This window comes from Haemorhous mexicanus, chromosome 11 (assembly GCF_027477595.1).
Source record: "Haemorhous mexicanus isolate bHaeMex1 chromosome 11, bHaeMex1.pri, whole genome shotgun sequence".
NCBI lineage: Eukaryota > Metazoa > Chordata > Aves > Passeriformes > Fringillidae > Haemorhous > Haemorhous mexicanus.
In genome coordinates this window covers 22,445,089-22,463,239 of record NC_082351.1, presented here as the reverse complement: position 1 = coordinate 22,463,239, position 18,151 = coordinate 22,445,089, and the positions used below count along the sequence as shown (strand labels likewise).

At 45.6% G+C, this 18,151-nt stretch overlaps 1 protein-coding gene across 1 annotated transcript in view; it reads right to left on the bottom strand.

Annotated features, from left to right (window-relative positions):
* Positions 1–18,151, bottom strand: part of LOC132332460 (contactin-4) — a 278,899-nt gene that overhangs the window by 67,543 nt on the left and 193,205 nt on the right. Inside the window, exons 7-8 of the mRNA XM_059856845.1 lie at positions 4,532–4,735; positions 428–530 (exon numbers count right to left, since the gene is read on the bottom strand). Coding sequence (XP_059712828.1) covers positions 428–530; positions 4,532–4,735 — 307 coding nt within the window. The remainder of the gene's footprint in view (positions 1–427; positions 531–4,531; positions 4,736–18,151) is intronic.

Sequence of the window (18,151 nt, the reverse complement as noted above, 5' to 3'; positions counted from 1 at the left end):
TTTTAACCCAGTTGAGTTTGGGGTTCTGCTGTAAAAACACATCCATTTAAGGTGGGGAGGCCCTGGAAGGGGTTGCCCAGAGAAGCTGTGGCTGCTCTAAAAGTGTCCAAAAGACAGGGCTTGGAGCAGCCTGGGATGATGGAAGGTGTCCCTGCCCACGGCAGGAGTGGCACTGGATGGGATTCCAGGTCCCTTCCAAGCCAAACCATCCACTTTGTGATGATTTTCCTGCCAGTCCCAACATTTTGGAAGTGTTGCCAGTGTTTACTCCAGGAACAAGAGTCCCCAAGCCCCGTGGCTGCTCTGAAAACTGGCCACAAGTGAGGGAAGTGGGTCATTAGGAAGGAACTGCTGCAAACCCCACAAACCCACAAACGTGAGAAGCTGCAGGAATAATAATTTATAATAATAATGGATCCAAACTTACTTGCCCAAGGCAAAGCACTCCAGTTTCACCGTGGTTCCCTTCGCAGATGGAACAGTTTCTGGGAACTGCACTTCTATTTTGGGCTCGTACTCTCCCATCACCCCTGGGAACATAAAGGAGATGCTAAGGCTTGGTTGAATTTCAGCAGCAAATTCACAAGTGTTCCCCATGCTAGCACAGAGCTGTTCTATACATCATTACTTGCCCAATTAATCCATTCATTTTAAACATGGCTTGTTCCTAACAGCCGTGGAGTGTGGGCTCTTTTCCCATTTACTGCCAGAGGAGAAGCTGAACCAACTCTCCACACCATCTGCCAAAGATTAAAATCTCTTCAAGGCTCTGTTAGTTTTTGCTTTTGAATATGCAGGATTTTTGCAGGTAACTTGTGAAATAAGGGGAGCAATAATCAGGGAGGTTCAGCATCTTCTAGAAATGGAATGTGGAACAAACAGCCAGTAGGAAAAAAGTTTTAAAATCCCTGGAGTTAACAGAGATGTTTCTATTAACTTCCAGGTCTTCAATGCACAGAGATCTTCTACTCCTCGGGTAATTTCTTTATTTTTTTTACTGCCCCAGTAAATCACGGAGCGTGGCAGCCTCTTTATGAAATTGTGTTTAAAAATTTGTGCACATAAAAAGGCCATTATACCCCTGACAAATGGCTCCATTTCCAGCCACTGCACTGTCTTAAACCCAGCACATATAATTCCACCAATAGTGATTATCAGCTAATTGATGATTGCAGTTCCAATCTCAACAGTGCAGCACTTCCTGGACGGTGGCCAAGGCAGGAGAGGAGCTGGGTCAGCCCTGGAGAACCCCAAAAATACAGAAATGAGCCTGCAGTGACACTGGGGCACGTCAGAGCTGCTGAGGTTGGCCTGTGATTGCTGACTGCTCTTGCTTTTCACACTGGGTGCAAGAAAACCCTGTTTTTTTCCTTTAGTTTTCCAGTGATGAAGCTGGAAATGCTGAGTGTGAGGATGACACTGCTCCACCTCTGCTTGCTGACCTGCTCTCATGCAAGAGCAGGTTATGTCATCTTCCAACACAGTAATTGCAAAGAAATGGTCAACAAAGTAGCTCCTGCACAGCCTCAGCTGTCAAAATTAAACACATTTATTAAAAATGTGGATACTCTCCCCATATTCGTGCCCTGCCTGGTACACAAAACAGGAAATCTGGGATTCCCTGAGGACATTCCAGCATTTACAAACCATACAAACAAGGATTATGTGGCATGGCACTCATTAGTCCTCTGCATGTTAACACTGCACCCTCCAAAAGCTCAAAATCCTGTTTTCCCAGCTGGGACCGGCCAAATCTTTGCAATCTTGCCTAAATTTTTCCAGAATCTGATTATTTGTGCTGATTATTTGCTGGGTGAGCTCCAATCAAGCCAAGAACTGCCCCGTGGTCTCTAAAGCAGCAGCTGAGAGAACTTGTGGAGTTCTTTTCCCCCTTCTCTTCACTGACTTTTTATTTATTCCCATTTCTTTGCTTTGGCCTGCGCCTGGAGAGCTGAAATTCCAGGGGGATAAAACCCCCCAGCGGGGTGGGAATGCTTCCCTGGGGCTGTGGGACACCAGCTACAGCCACCACCCCCCTCAGCCCTGCAGCTCTGGCCTCTCCCAGCCTCACTGCAAACTCCAGCCAGAGAAAAATCAGGATTTGCACCTGGAAAAATCAGGATTTGTACCTGGAAAAAACACAAGGCTCCTGCTGCAAGGACACCTTGCCAATCTCCATAAATTTATACAGGGTCTGAAGTGAGTCCTGCTCCTCTTTACAGGAGCAACATCAGAGCAGTTGAGACATTTCTGTCCTGAATCCAAGACCATTTCCATGCAGAAAATCCTCATTTTTCCTGCTGTTCCTGGGTGATTGAACATCTGACTTACTGTGCAGGTGGCAGGGATGGAGGAGGAAATAAAGGACTGAAGCAGAGCCTGGGTTTGTGGCTTGGAGAGCACTCCCAGTGTCAGGGCACATCAGATGCTCCATGTGTTGGCATTTCAGAGGCTTTTGTGTCTTTCTTCCAATTTCAAAGCTTTAAAACATTTTTTTTGGGGCTGGAAGTCCCAGGAATTCGGGAGGAGGTGAATTTGTCTGAGGATTTGATCTGCATTTCCTGACAACACCTGTGAAACGTTGCAGTTTAATTGGCCCATGCAGCTGCTGCTGATGGCAGTTTTATTCCAGGACTATTTTGGTCCTTTCCCACTGCTACTGTTTCAATCCTGGTATGGCAAATCCCACGTTTTAATGAGAAATTGGGAAGCAGCAGCTCTCAACACCTGGATGGTCCCAGCAACAATTCCTGCCTCATCAGCCTAAAGCCATTTCCCCTTGTTCTGTCACTGCACACCCTTGTACCAAGTCCCTCTCCACCTCTTCCAGTAGGATTTGCAAAAAAAAAAAAATCCTACCATTGGAATATTTAAAAAGATTCTTTCAGCACTGCAATTGTCAGCACGAGGCAAATTTAAACACTGCTCTTTGCCATCCATGCCAGGCTCACTGTGGACTCAGAGGGACAGATTTGCTGTGCTGTGTTTATGGGATCACAGAATTCCCTGAAAGGGAGGGCAGATGTGGAGCAGAGCTGGAGAAGCAGCACCTCCACCCCTCCCAGTCCAGCTGGGACAATTCCTCATCACCAGCAGCATTTCCCACTCCATCCAGAGGGATTGTGTCCACCTGATGGGCAGGAGGCTGCAGCAAGGAGCCTGCGTTTTCCAAGCAAGGGATTTTTGTCAAATCCCACGAGGTGACAGTGGATCTCCTTCCAGGAGAATTTGCTAACATTGCATTTCTATTCCTGGAACAAATGTCCCAACTGTTAGCCTTTAAACAGAGACATTTTAATTAATTTTAATTGGAAATTAACATGCAAATGTATGTTTCTTATCTGCTCCAAAATGATGACGATAGAGATCAATTGTCTGTATAAATTTAGAAATCCTCTTTTGCTTTCTTGTCCCCTTTTTTGTATTATTCCACAGACCACTAATAATAGCTCTAATTCTGCTGGGTAACACAGGCTGAGCTAACAGTTACCGAAACAACAAAGTGCCTTTGTTCACTTTGGGGCTGCATAAAATGAGAAAAACTGCAATGCCCAGGCTCTAAAATCTATTTTGTTTCCTGTCTTTGGCCAACTCCCACTGGGTTTTTCTTTTGTAATTACTGCCTGACTCGGAGAGTCGCTCCAGCAGTGGGGAGAGCAACTTCAGCTGTCCATGAGTTGAGAAAAACCCTGAGAGGGGGAAAAACCCTTCACTCCATGTCCTGGATTGCCCAGGGAATTGTGTTCTGTTTGCCACCTGCATGGCAGCTGTCCTCTGTTCAGGGGGCAGTTTTCCTTATCTCTCCCACACCCTCTCCTCCCTCAGGGGGACACCTGCTGATAACAGACCATTGGATGTCCCTGCATGGCTGATAAGAACTGCAGCATCCCACTGGGAGATGTGAGCCCAGGGGGAGGAGCCAAGCATTCCTACCTGGATACAATCTGGAGATTCTGGAACACCAGCACGGCTTCTCCACTGGATTTCCAGAGGAACAGCAGCTGCCTCTTCCCCTGGACCTTCAGAGGCAGACTGCACCCTTCTCCAGGATCCCTGCTCCAGCAGAACCACCCCTGGCACTGCAGGAGGGCTGAGCCACAATTCCAGTGGGACTGCTGCCAGCCCCCTGACCCACAGGGTGTCAGGCTGTGCTCTGGCAGTGCTGTCTTCATTTACTGCATTGTTTATTTTATCTTTTTATTTTGTTCCCTAGTAAAGAACTGCTATTCCTGCTCCCATATTTTTTGCCTGAGAGCCCCTTAATTTCAAATTTATAGCAATTTGGAGGGAGGGGGTTTCACATTTTCCATTTCAGGGGAGGCTTCTGCCTTCCTTAGCACACACCTGGCTTTCCAAACCAGGACATCCAACAGAAACATTTCAGCCAATTTTTACTTTCTGGGTCAGACACCTGGCTTTCCAAAAACCAAGCTACTCCAACAGAAACCTTTCAGCCAATTTTTACTTTCTGGGCGACACCCAGCCACGAAAACCCAGCAGAGCCCCCCAGGGCAGCTGGGGAGGGTCCTACCGTCGTTCCTGAGCACGAGGGGCGTGGGTGGCCCCAGGACCCTGCTGTTGGTCACGGTGTTGGTCACCACGCAGGTGTAGTTGCCCACGTCCGAGGTCTCCACCTTGGCAATGTAGAGGTTCCCGGTCTCCTGCGACACGAAGCGCCGGTTGTCCTGGTGCACAAAGGTGGGGTACTCGTTGAAGATCCAGGCGTAGGTCAGCTCTGTAAGCACAAGGGACACGCTGTGAGCAGGGAAAAATGGGCACAGCACAGCCCAAGGAATGAGCCCCACGGCTGCTGATGCCCTGGTGGTTTTCACCTTTTTATCTTCTCTACATTCTCTGATACCATTTTGGTTTTTACCTTTTTATCTTCTCTACATTCTGATACCATTTTGGTTCTTACCTTTTTATCTTCTCTATATTCTCTGATGCCATTTTGGTTTTTACCTTTTTATCTTCTCTATATTATGATACCATTTTGGTTTTTACCTTTTTATCTTCTCTATATTATGATACCATTCTGGTTTTTACCTTTTTATCTCCTCTATATTCTGATACCATTTTGGTTCTTACCTTTTTATCTTCTCTAGATTCTCTGATACCATTTTGGTTTTTACCTTTTTATCTTCTCTATATTCTCTGATACCATTTTGGTTTTTACCTTTTTATCTTCTCTATATTCTCTGATGCCATTTTGGTTTTTACCTTTTTATCTTCTCTATATTCTCTGATACCATTTTGGGTTTTACCTTTTTATCTTCTCTATATTCTCCGACACCATTTTGGCTTTTACCTTTTTTCTTTTATGTATTCTCTGATATATATGTTTGGGTTCTGGTTTTTACCTTCTTTTACTTCATATATTCTCTAATACCCTTTTGGTTTTACCTTTTTATCTTCTCTATATTCTCCAATGCCATTTTGGTTTTTACCTTTTTTTCATTCACATATTCTCTGATGCTGTTTTGGTTTTTACCTTTTAATCTTCTCTATATTCTCTGATGCTGTTTTGTTTTTTACCTTTTTTCCTTCATATATTCTTTGATGCTATTTTGGTTTTTTACCTTTTTTTCTTCTCTATATTCTCTGATATATATGTTTGGGTTTTGGTTTGGTTTTTTTATATGCTCTGTTTTGGTTTTTACCTTTTTTTCCTTCATATATTCTCTAACACCCTTTTGGCTTTACCTTTTTTTCTTCTCTATATTCTCTCATGCTGTTTTTCTCTTTACTTTCTTTTCTTCCATATATTCTCTGTATTCTCTACACATATATTTGTAGCTTTTTATCATAGCTTAGCTTCAATGTTTTCCTAGGCAGAAAGACAAAACAAATTCCAGGATCCCTGTGCTGTCCTGGCTCTCCTTAGAAACCAAGGCTGAAAATGGCTTTTAGAGACAATTTTTTGTGAACAGGGCCTGGATCTCTTCTGAGGGGGGAGAATTTAGAAGGCACCAGAACCGGGGGGATTCATTCACTGGGCAGGTTCCTAATTGGGGCGTTCCTGTCAGACATGCTAATCTGCAGAATCTATAAAACTTGTACAAGAAATCATGAGCAGGGTGCATCCTCAGCCTTTTCCACCTGCAGAATTTGTGCACTTCAGGACCAAGGTGCCACTTTTGTCACCCTAACTGTGTCTGGCTCATATTTTTAGGACCAGAGGAAAAGGCATCACTCCAAATGCAAATTTCCAGCTGTGAAATCCCACACATGGATCTGATATTCCTGCTACTCCCTCAACATCATCCAGAATAAAATACATTTCAGAGGAATCTCACCTTTTTGTCGTGAACATTCCAGCCTGCCCCTGGCTTTGCTTTCATCCTCCCTAATTAATTTTTTTCCCCCCTTAAAGCCAGTTGTGAGGAGGATCTGCCAAGCTGTGTTATCACCCACTGGATGCTTTATTCCTCAGGAATTTCTGAATCAGCAGAAAACCGAACACTAAATTAAGCAGCTGTAATCTTCTCTGTGACTAATTAGACAGGGCTCTGTGTTTTATAGGGCGTCTTTGGAAGTTATTTGAGCCATAAAGAAGAAGTGAGAGACGTTGCAGAGGCTGGGAGTGAGGTTAATGCAGTCTAACCCTGTTGTATCTGCCTGAGCCAAATGCCCAAACACTCTCAAAGAGCCTGAAGTGGATACAAGGCTGCTGCAGTTTTCTAAGGGAACACTAATTATACTAAAAATCACATTCTTGTTTTAATACTCTAATGAGTCGTGGCTGCAATTGACCTCAACTACCACGAGGTACTTTGGAAAATACATTCTGCCCTCAGGTCCCACTGTTCCCAGCCAGACGAGGCTGAGTGCAGCCTCTTGGCCTTCATTTATTTATTTATTTTAACAACAGGACTCGAAAATGCCTGCCCAGACTGTGAGAAAGGTTTGAGAATTCTGTTTATGAGGGAATATCTAATCATCATATTTACACATGTGCATCTCATTAGAAGGAGCCTCATGCTGATGTCAAGAGCATACTCAGAGCAAACAAGGTACCACTTCCCAGCCAGCTTATTATTTTCTGCAAGGAGTTAAGTTTCTTGTTTTTTGTTTTTTAAATGTACTCTTGGTGAACACAATTATCTTGCTCCTCCAGAAGCAGCCAGCAGCAGGCAAACAAACATGCCTGCCCTGGGATGCACAGAGGGGTTGGAATTGGAGTGACTCTTCACACACAAGGTTTCCACCAGGGCCCCCTGAGCTCTGCAGTTCACAGAAAGTGGAAATGGTGGGGAGGGAATTTCTGGATCAATCCCTGTCCCTCCCATCCTCACCAGGAGGGTATAATTACACCCCAGAAAGGGCTCCTGCTTTTCTCTTTAATTGCTAAAAACCTTCTAATTTCCAGGTTAAATATTTTCCTTGTAGCCTATGGTTCTGTGCTTGTGGGCTAACAGTGCCTTTGGCTGAAGAAGTTCTCATCTCTCTGCTGGTGAGAGCCACTGAGAGCCCTTGTGCTGGCACTTTCAGGACTTTCCAGCCCTATAATCATTGCAGGAGCTTTCCCAGGCTCTGTCTCAGTTAAAAAGTCTGGGATAACTCTGGCACTGGAGCTGAGGGCCAGGTGGGGAGCCCTGGGCAAGCAGGGCACAGGAGGCTGGGCAAGAGGAACAGGTCTGACCAAAGAGAGAAACAAATGGATGAGCTGGGATCCCTCCAAAATGGTGGAAGGAACTGAAGGAGAGCCATTTCTAGAGGGCAAAACACTGGAATTCCCCCAAAGCCACCTTCAAACTCTGCTGATTTGGAACACAGTCAAGGTCTGAAGGTGCAGCTCTGCCTTCCTATCAGTGCCAGAGAGATCCAGCTGCCCAAAGGACACAGAGCTGGGCATTATGGGCAGTCCATTACTGCTATATAAAATTTAAAGATCTTTAAAATGGATTGCAATATAATATTTAAGGGTTGGAAGCCCTGGGTAGGCAGGGCAGAGGAGGCTGGGCAAGAGGAGGAGATGTGATCAAAGACAGAACAAATGAGCTGGGATTCCTGCAAAATGAGGAACCCAGTGCAGGGGGGACTGAAGGAGAGCCATTTCTAGAGGGCAAAACACTGGAATTCCCCCAAAGCCACCTTCAAACTCTGATAATTTGGAACATAGTCAAGGTCTGAAGGTGCAGCTCTGCCTTCCTATCAGTGCCAGAGAGATCCAGCTGCCCAAAGGACACAGAGCTGGGCATTAGGAGCAGTCCATTACTGCTCTGTACCATTTCAACCTGGCTTTTTCTTTCTCTCTCCCCCTCCCCAACCCCATGGGACTGGTGGAACACAGAGCCCAGGGAGCAGCACAGACTGGAGCATCCCTGAGTGCTCCTGCTTGTGCAGCAACATGTAAATAACCACTCCCTCCCAGTGCCTTTGATTTCCTGAGAGATGCTGGTGCAATATTTATGGCTCCTCCACCCTGACGGGCTCCTTTTGATAAGGTCTGCCTCTCTAATTGCTCTGGAAGTGACAGGCAGCTCACATCCCACAGGCAATTTGTACCTCCTGAGCAAACAGACACTTCAAACTCGGCCTGGGCTGGCTCCTGCTGATGGGAAGGTTCCCCAAAGTCACCAGCACGGAGCCTTGGAGCACAAGGAACCAGCAGCACCGGGCAATCCGTGGTTCTCTAATCACACACGAGCCTCTGATTCCTGGAGGAATTCATTACAAACTTCTCCTGTCAATTTGGGGCCCTTTCCATGGGATTTTTGCCCTATTCCATGGGATTTTTGCCCTATTCCATGGGATTTTTGCTTTACATTTCCCCTTTACAGCAGCTCTCTCAAACACAGACCATTACCCAATTTCTGTATTTGTGTTTTTAAAAGAGAAGAGAAACTCCACGAGCTGCAACCCCAGAGCAGCTGCCTGCTCACCCCCTGCACACACCCAGGACGTGTTGGAACCTTATTTTTCTTCATTTCCATTATCTACTCCAGAGTGAAAGCTGCACAGAAATTCTGAGTAATTATTAACTTAGGCCTGTGCTTTGCCAAAATAACATTTCTCTGCTTGCCCCTCCTGGGATGGGCACATATTTTGCCTCTGCCTTTAAGAAGAAGAAACTCTTCTTGATTTTTTTAAAATTTTTTTTTAAAGTCTCTTCCATAAAGTCAGGGCTGCCACTTAAAAAGGTCTCTGTGGCTATTATGGGAAAAGCTATTAAAATATCAAGATGATGGCAGCCATAAAGCTGAGGAGAAGGATGAAATTTTGGGATCAGCATTAGCCAAAAGATGGGGGTCATTTATCATTTTTAATAAGAGCAGTGTGGGTACAATACACTATTATTTTTTATAGGCTTTGCTGAAAGTTACAGAGATTAATCCAATCCTCAATGATTGCTGTAATTCCTGCCTTATCACCCCCTCTGTCACTCTCAAGCTGGACAGGTGGAAAGGGATTTTCAGTGGAAAACAGAAAGTTTTCTGTAAATCCTGGTGCACAAAAATGATGTTTCATTACTCATGGCAAAAGGAAACATGAAATTAAGGAAATGACGAAATCCTCCCTTTAAACTGCCCCAAACAACCCAAATATGACTGAAACATTAACTAATTTTGAGACATTTTGAAAGGAGAGGTGAGGCTCATCCCCTGCTAGAAACAATTTACATCCAGATGGAGAGAACACAGCTCTGAATGTTTGGCTGGCACTTCCCTTCATCATGCACTTCTGTAAAGTTATGGCTGGTTTTTAAATTTTTTTCAAAATTCAATTTTTCTTTTTTTTCCAGAATGCACTTCTATATAATGATGGCTGTTTTCAATTTTTTTATTCAAAATTCAATTATTTTTTGCAGAATTCACTTCTTTAAATTAACGGCTGTTTAATTTTCTTTTTCAAAATCCAATTATTTTTCACAGGATGTACTTCTCTAAAATTACCTTTAAATTTATTGTTCAAAATTCATTTATTTTTTTATGGGAAGTGCTGAAGTTTTCCTGTTTTGCTCAGACAGAGGCAGCAGCAGCAGTGAAGTTTTTCCTTTCAGGTGATTTAGCTCAGACAAATTCCTTGGCTCTGGGTGTGTTCCTGTGCCAAACACTCCCACCTGCTCTTTTTTTTACCACATCCAAACGCTATAATTTCATTTTGTTGTACAAACCCCAGCCATACCCACTGCTGTGGTATAAACTTCACAGAAAACTGATTTTTGGTGGATAATTTGCAGATTGCTGGGTTTGTTTTTTGCTCTGATTGCTCCCATTCCTTGGTGTTCAAACTGCTCATAAGTGAAGGTTACAGCAAATTTGGGCAAAGCTGAGCTGATTGTCTGATGAGTGTCCTGTGAACCTCAGCTGTATTTTCAATTTGCTTATTAAAATCAGCCAACTGCTTGTAGGGGACACTCACAATTCAAATTCCATAATTGCAAATTTCACTGGGATCTGATTGAGCAATCAACACCTCAGCCCCATCAAGAAATCACAATTTTGAATCACAAGATGTGAGCAGGAGAGAAGGCTCCAGGTGCCACCAGCCCCTGGCAGAGCACCCTGGGGGAAGGGAAAAAGGGAATCATCCAGGAAAGGGAATTATCCCTGGCACAACCCTCTGCAATTCCTGCAGTTTTGACCATTTTTCTCTTTCACAGTTTTATTTTAATGTTAATGCTACATAAATTATGCACTGTCTTTTTTTTTTCTTTTCTTTTTTTGTGGGGTTACAGACAGTTCCATTGCCCTGCCTGCACCACTGGATCAATTTTTTTATCTCCCAGTCTTAAATAATTGCAGAACAATTTAGGGAAATCAGCCTGGACAAAAGTATCACCTGGTAAATTCTCCCTTTGAGTCTGAGCTCTGCTGCCCAGCTCCACCACAGCTCTGGGCCTCAGATGCAGGTTTTAATAAAAAGAATGATAAATAATGAACAAGATTAATCTAAAGTTAATAAAACACGTTTGGATGAACCCTCAGCTATGCCAAATCTGAGGACACAGTTACTCAGCAGCCAGGCAACAGAGAAATGTGCTGTCAGAAGTTTATAAGAACAAGAAAAATGCACAAAATTACCCAATTTCTGTGTTAGATCCATTCTCACAGCAATTTTCAGAGCTGTGTTTGCCTCCCAGCCCCTCGACTGCCCAGCTCTGGGTAATTAAAAGGGCAAGAGCTCTTCATTACCTGAACCTCATCAAGATCCCTGGATCTGCTGCATCTCCAGCCTGTGGGTGTCAAAGGCAGTGAAATATGTGGGTGCACACAGCTGGCCTGGCTTATCTCTGCCAGGCAGCTGGGGATGGCTGTGAGCACCAACCATGACTGCACTGGGCCAGCCTGAGCCCAAAGGGAGGGAAATCCACACAAATCTTTATTTGTGCTGGACAGAAAACATCAGGGGCTGAGCTCCTGCACTGGGGCATCTGCTCCAGGGAAACACCAAAACTTCCAACAGCATCTGCTCAGCCCCCCTCCCATCCAGCACAGCCTGGGGAGGAACCTGGTGGGTTTTCACAGAATCACAGAATTTCTAGGTTGGAAGAGACCTTTAAGATCATCGAGTCCAACACCTCAACTAGAACACGGCACCAAGCGCCACATCCAGTCTTTTTTTAAACACATTGAGGGGTGGTGACTCCACCACCTCCCTGGGCAGATGATTCCAGTATTTGACCCCTCTTTCTGTGAAAAACTTCCTCCTTAATTCCAGCCTGTATCTCCCTTGGCACAGCTTGAGACTGTGTCCTCTTGTTCTGTCTGTTGTTGCCTGGAGAAAGAGACCGACCCCCAGCCCACCACAACCACCTTTCAGGAAGTTTTGTCTGACAAGCCTTTCAAACTTGTCTTACAGGCATTCCCAGCCAGTCTTGCCTGGAAGGAAAAGCCAGCCAGCAAGCCAAGCTGTGCTTGTCACTCTGCACCTCCTGGGGCAGCTCTGGTGCTCCCTGGGAATGTCAGCCAGGACTGGATCTGGTGCCACTCCCAAGCCCTTCTCCTTTAAACTGCAGTTTCTGGAGGCAGGCTCAGCCCAGCTGGGTGATTCTCTCTCTGTCTGAGTTCATTTCAATGAGGAAATTCTGGTAATACAAAAGGAATAATGGCTCGGTAAGGTCCAGAGAGTGGCACCAACACCTCTGTAAAGAAACACTCATCTTCACCTGACAGCACAGATAAAGCACCCCTGCCTCGTGGAAACAGGAGAGATCAGCCAGAGAAAAGGATGAAAAGGAGCCTGGGCTGAAGCTGCTAATTTCTCCTAAACAATCACCAAAAGAGAATAAAAACATGGGAAGGTGGCATGTGCAGAAGTGGGGCCTACCCTGAATTTCCCCTCTGCTCTGGGTCTGTGCTGTGGGAGTTCAGTCACTGCTGATGCTCTCCAGGCTTGTGTTACATAAAGTGCTCCCCACACCACCTGAAGGAATGACTCACAGGTTTAATCCATCAGTTGGTTTTCTGTTTAAAGTCACAGAGAGTTAGCCTAAAAATCCTTTTTTGTGTGGGCACCAGCTTCAGAAAAGCTAAAGGTCCCTGGGCTTGTTTTAAAACATATTTCAATGTGACCCAGCTAATCCTCTAATACCAGCTTTCACTACCTTTGATCTGTATTTGTAAGAGATTAGATCAAACCTCTAGGAAAAAAAAAAGTTGGTTGCAGAGGAATTTCCTTACTGCAATGAATTAAAATTATGATGCACTCCAAGGCTGAAAGATCTGCCCAAACAGCCTGAGGGGGAATGGCCTGTAGGGCACTGCCTGTAGCACACAGGAAAAAACCATTCTCTCCATTTATTTGCTAGATAATCAGTGTTCAGTGTCATAATAAAGTGCTTTGATATCTACCAGCTGAAAGCATCATCATGGTTGCACATTTATTATCTTTAAACGCATCGTGGTTGCATTTTTAGGTGCAGCCACGTGCATGAGGTGACAGAAAATGCCCAAACCAATACCCCCAGTGATTTTTCAACAATAAAACATCAGACCATAGGAATGGGGGCTCCCACAGGCAGAACTGTTGACTTGAACAAAGCAGAACAAAGTGCAGATTTGGGGTGGAACCCCAAATTTGGCACATCAGTGCTCTGTCTGTGTCACTGGGCACATTCTGCAGCCCTGGCTGCCTCTGAGGGCTTTGCAGAGCTGGATGTGGAGGGAAGGGGTTAGCAGAGCCTGGGAGCAGCACTCTGATCTCCAATTTGGTTCATAAAGACATCACAAGATGTTACAGCTCCCGATAAATGCTATTGACTGGGTTCTGTCAGACAGATTTCACTCATCTTTAGCCAAACCCTGCCAGCCCTACCCCCTCTCATCCCATTTCAATCTTCATTTAGTGCTGACTGCAGCCAAGCAGGGAATAAACCACAGCACTGGCTCGCAGATGATCTCTTTTTAAAGATGTCACGAGCCATCACTGATAAATAAAAAATCCATTAACGTCGTGTTCCTCTCTATTTCCCTGTTTCCAAGGTCTTTGGTGGGGGGCTGAGCCTCCTCCCTTCCAGTTCCACAACCCAGCCCTCCTCCTGAGCCCTTGCCACCCACCTGGGGCACAAAGAAGGGAATGCTGGGGGGTGCTGACTCTGCAGGTGACAAGTGACACGTGCCAGCCAAAAATCTGGCCCTGTTCCTGACCCAGCCTCTTTTTTTTTTGGACCTCAAAATTCATCCCAGCTGAAAGGAGGCAGATCCCACTCGCCACCTCAGGTGCTTAAATGAGTGTAAATCTGTGATGAGCTTGGCATTTGTGCTGTAAGGAATATTTGTAATTTCATAAATCTCTCAATTAAGAGAGCTCTGTGTGTTCCCTGGGCTGTCAGAAACATCAAGCCAAAGCACTCCCAAATTAGAGGAGAATTTATCCTTATCCTTCATCCTCAAATATGTTGATAAACTCGTGCACAAACTGAATCAGCAGTTTCACAGAAAGGATTATGTCAGATTAATTTTAATCTAATCCATTTCTATCTCCTGAGAAGCTTTCTACTTCTTGCTTTTAATAATTTAAATGGTGACTGTGGCAGAGCATAAAAAATAAATGATGGGAGATGCACTTTAAATGGAAGTTACCATTCTCAATCACTTTTTATTTAAATGAGAGTTTCTTATGCCTGATTCTGAGTTTAATGAACCCCATTTTTGCTGAACTGTAATAATCTCCATCACATGGAGCCAGACACAGATGAATTACAGAAACCCAGGGTGTGACTCCCCTACTCCCTGGGATGGAAGGAGACACCTGGAGGGAAATTTGGGCTGAATTTGGAGGGAATTTTTGGGCAGAAATGCTGCCAGGCTGCTCAGATGCAGCTTTCAGGACTAGGAGACAAACTGCAGCAGTTGGGAGCTTTGGGAAGTTGTTTTCTGGATCTTGGCCTGAGATCAATCACTCAGAGGCTTTTTGAGCTCAGCTGTTCCTGCTCTGGAAAACACTTTTAGGGTGCTGACACTTCAGGCATGGGAATTTCCTGCTTTGGGGACATGGGAGTGGCAGTCACTGCTGAGGGGAAAAACTGGTGACAGGTTCAGGCATTTTTCTGCATCCTCTGCTCTCCTCCACCCCCCACACATCTCCAGCACTCACCCTGCATCCCCCTCCTGGGAGTTCCTGCTGGAATTCCATGTGTTCCCATTCCAGGAAAGTCAGCTCATGAGCCCCAGCTCGTGGGAACTGAACCCTGCTGGGGCATTTTCCTGTTTGTTTGGGAACTGAGCCTCCCCTCTGTCCCTCCCTGCACCCTCCAAGCAGAATTATCCATGGAAAACAAAGTTGAACACCTGCCCCACAACCCAGGCAGGTCTGCAGCCCCTCCTGATGCTCCAACACCAACCCAACCCCAGAGACAAATCCATCAAGTCCACCACTGGCCGTCCCTAATGGGCAAATATTTCCCTTTTTCTGTGCTTTTCCCAGCCCCAAGGGAGAGTTTACCTGCTCAGATTTCCCCTCCAGCCTTGGCAGTGATCCATGACAGGCTGCTCAGTAGCCCTGCAGCCTTCTGACAAATAGCTGAACCAACTCCCAACCAGCTTAGCAGATTTTTTGCTTGGTTTCCTGGAGAAATGGAACTTTTACAGCCACGGTGCCCACCCATGTGTGCGAGGCTCCTCTCTAAATTAGCTTCTCACTAATTGGAACCAAATCTGACCAAGCAGCAAAGGCTTCCAAAGACATTAAGACAGCAGAGAAAGAGGAGAAACTATCAATCCTTTCATAAGGAGTAACAGGGGTAGCTCAGCCCTTGGACATCCTGCCTGGCAAGGGGGAACTGGGAATAGAGGTTCTGTAAAATTCACATTTCTCAAAAGCTCTGGGCATCCCACACTGAAAGAAACAGGAAAATAAAGGCTGAATGTTAAGGTTGCTGTAGTGGAGGGAGGACATTAAGTGCTCCAGGATCCTGCTCTGCTCCATTTGCTGATCATGGTATCAAAATGCCTGATAATTGCCTTTTTCCTCCTGCACTCTTCTGATTTTTCCCAGCTTTGCTGCCCTTCCTCCTTGCACCGTGTGGTGGGGGCTGTACAAACATGAGACATGATTTGTGGGATGGATTGTTTGCAGGACAAACCCCCCAAGCCATTCATCCCAACAGCCCAAAGACCCTCACTGTTCCCAGCCCATGAAGTGTCCATCATCCCTTTGAAACAATAATAACAAAAGGAGAGAAAAAGTGAGCAGAGAAGTGAGCAGCCACTGATGATCCCCGTGCCCAGGAGGGGTTTTAGCAGCACTGGAATCTGTCAAGTGCCTTCTGCAAACACCTTTGGTGTCCAAACTTCACTCCTGCCCGTGCAGCATGGAAGGCTGGGATTGAGATGGGATCAGAACTGCCATCTCCTCTGTCAAATGCTAAGATTTAGTTAGTTCTGCTTGATTAAGCTGTGCAACAGAACTAAAAGTTTTCCTGGATGCCATCAGGGAAAGAAAGGCAGGAGAGAATGAGGAAACCTGAATGCATCCAATCTGTGAAAAGATGTGGGAATAACTCTCTGTCAACAGCTCAGCTCATAGACAGGGATGTGTTCCCATCCATGGCTGGGTTTCCATCAGGAGTGATGGCATCAGACAGGAAAGGATTATGGGAACAACTGAGCTTTAATGAATCTCCTCCTCTTTGGGAAAATGGAATTTTCCAGGTGCAGTGAGAACATGGGCCCTGCAGAGACAGAAAACTGATTTTCCTTGAAATCCTGCCTTTGTTCTCTCAAGGGGACACAGCTGCCCAGGAAGGTCAGAAAGGAGCAGAGGGACAAAGTGTCTGAGGAGCTGAGGCTCAGAGAGAGGAATTCTTGGGGGATTCAGTTCCAGGCTCAGCAGAACTTTTGAGGATGTGCCTGCAGGAGAAGACACATCCTACAGAGCACCAGCGGCCTCCCAGCTGAGCACTTTGCTGTCTAAAAAAGCCATCAGCTGGTTGATTTCTTGCCCAGATTACTGAGCTGGATTGGGAGTGAGAACAGATGTGCTCCAGCTGTGGAGAGTGGGGGAATGAGCAGAGCCCAGAGCAGGACACGCCACCAGGGTGCGGAATTCAGATCATGGAGGAACTGAGAGATCATTTCCAGCAGCCCTTGGTGCACACCCAGCACTTCCCACAGCACTCGCAGAGCTCCATCTCCACGGGCTTCTCCCACGAGGGCTGCAAGGCAAATGTCATGAGAACGTGGTTATAGATCTTTCTAAAGATGAACCACCAGAACCTCGCAGGAAGGGGGGGAGAGAAATCCTAAAGACAAGTTCATTTATCTTCCCAGAGGAGGGAGGGGAAGGAGTTCCAGACCTGCTTGTTCTGCGTGAGGAAGGGTGTGCTACCAGCCTGTCAAGTAGAAAATCCTTTCCAAGACTGTTTTTTTTTTTTTAGCCTCTGGACTCACAACGAAATGCCAGGGATGCTAGAAGGAATTTGAAAACTGTGGTTGTTAAAATATAACTAACCCTGCCCTGACCATCAAATAAATCTAATAAAAGTGGCAGCTAAATGATTCAGCTCCCACATAGTTAAATGAAAAGAACTATTTGGCACAAAAGAATATTTTATCTTAAAATTTGGAGATAAAGTTAAAAGGACAGTGACCTCCAAATGCTTCCCAGGCATATCCCCTCTGGAACTTAGATCCAGAGCCCTGAGAAACACAAGTGAGTGTTTGCTTTGGATTTTGGAGCTTTTTGTTTGTTTGTTTCAATAAAGATTATCTCAACAAGAAATGGATCTTGCCAAATTTGATTAACGACACTGAAAAAAGCAAACAAGGAAAGGTGTTCCCCCCTGCAGAGCTCCTCAGAAGGAAAACATTTCCCCTAAGAGCTTAGCTTGAACACTGTTGTACACTTTGAAAAGGTTTATGGCTTCTAAATGCCTTAAAAATGCAACAGAAAGAACCACACAAGAAGAAACAAAGCCATTTTTGGTGATATTTTCCCTGTTCTGGCTCAAAATTCTCCAGCTGGTCAAGGAAGGGGATTCTTCCCCTCTGCTCTGCTCTTGTGACAGCTCAAGGGCAGGGTTAGGTGGGATATTGGGATGGAATGGTTCCCTGGAGGCAGGAATTGTTTCCTGGGAGCAGCCTGGGACAGTGGGAGGTGTCCCTGCCATGGCAGGGGTGGCACTGGCTGGGCCATTCCCACCCAAACCATTCTGTGAGTCAGTGGTTGATCTCACAGGGCTCTGAAAATACGAAGCAGGAGAGCTTTGTCCTCTGGTATCCAAACTCTAGGTGCCATCCCAACAGAGGCTGAGGTACCTAAAATGAGACCCAACAAAACAGTCACAGGAGCTCTTTGATGCCCCTGCAGTGTCCAAACCCACTTCTGTGACTCCACCACTGGGCACTGCCCAGGTCATGCTGTGACCACGATGGGCCCCTGGTGTTCTGCACCAAAGCCAAGTTTGAGCTCCACACGGACTTTTAGGATTGCTGACTGTTTCCTCTTGTCCACTCAAACACCACCAGCAGCTCATGGTGCTGTTACCCAGGCCCCAGTGCCACCTTCCCAGAGCAATATTTACTTTTCTATGACTCCTTCTGTGGAGATTCAGGGCAGAATGGTTGACACAAGGCCGCTGTTGGGCTTTCGATTAAACAAGCTGCAGAAATAACGAGGGAACACCCTTCACACGCGGGGTAATTATCTCAGAAAAATCCCAACAACCCAGGCAGGCTCCTACCAGTCCATTAGGAACAAATGGAGA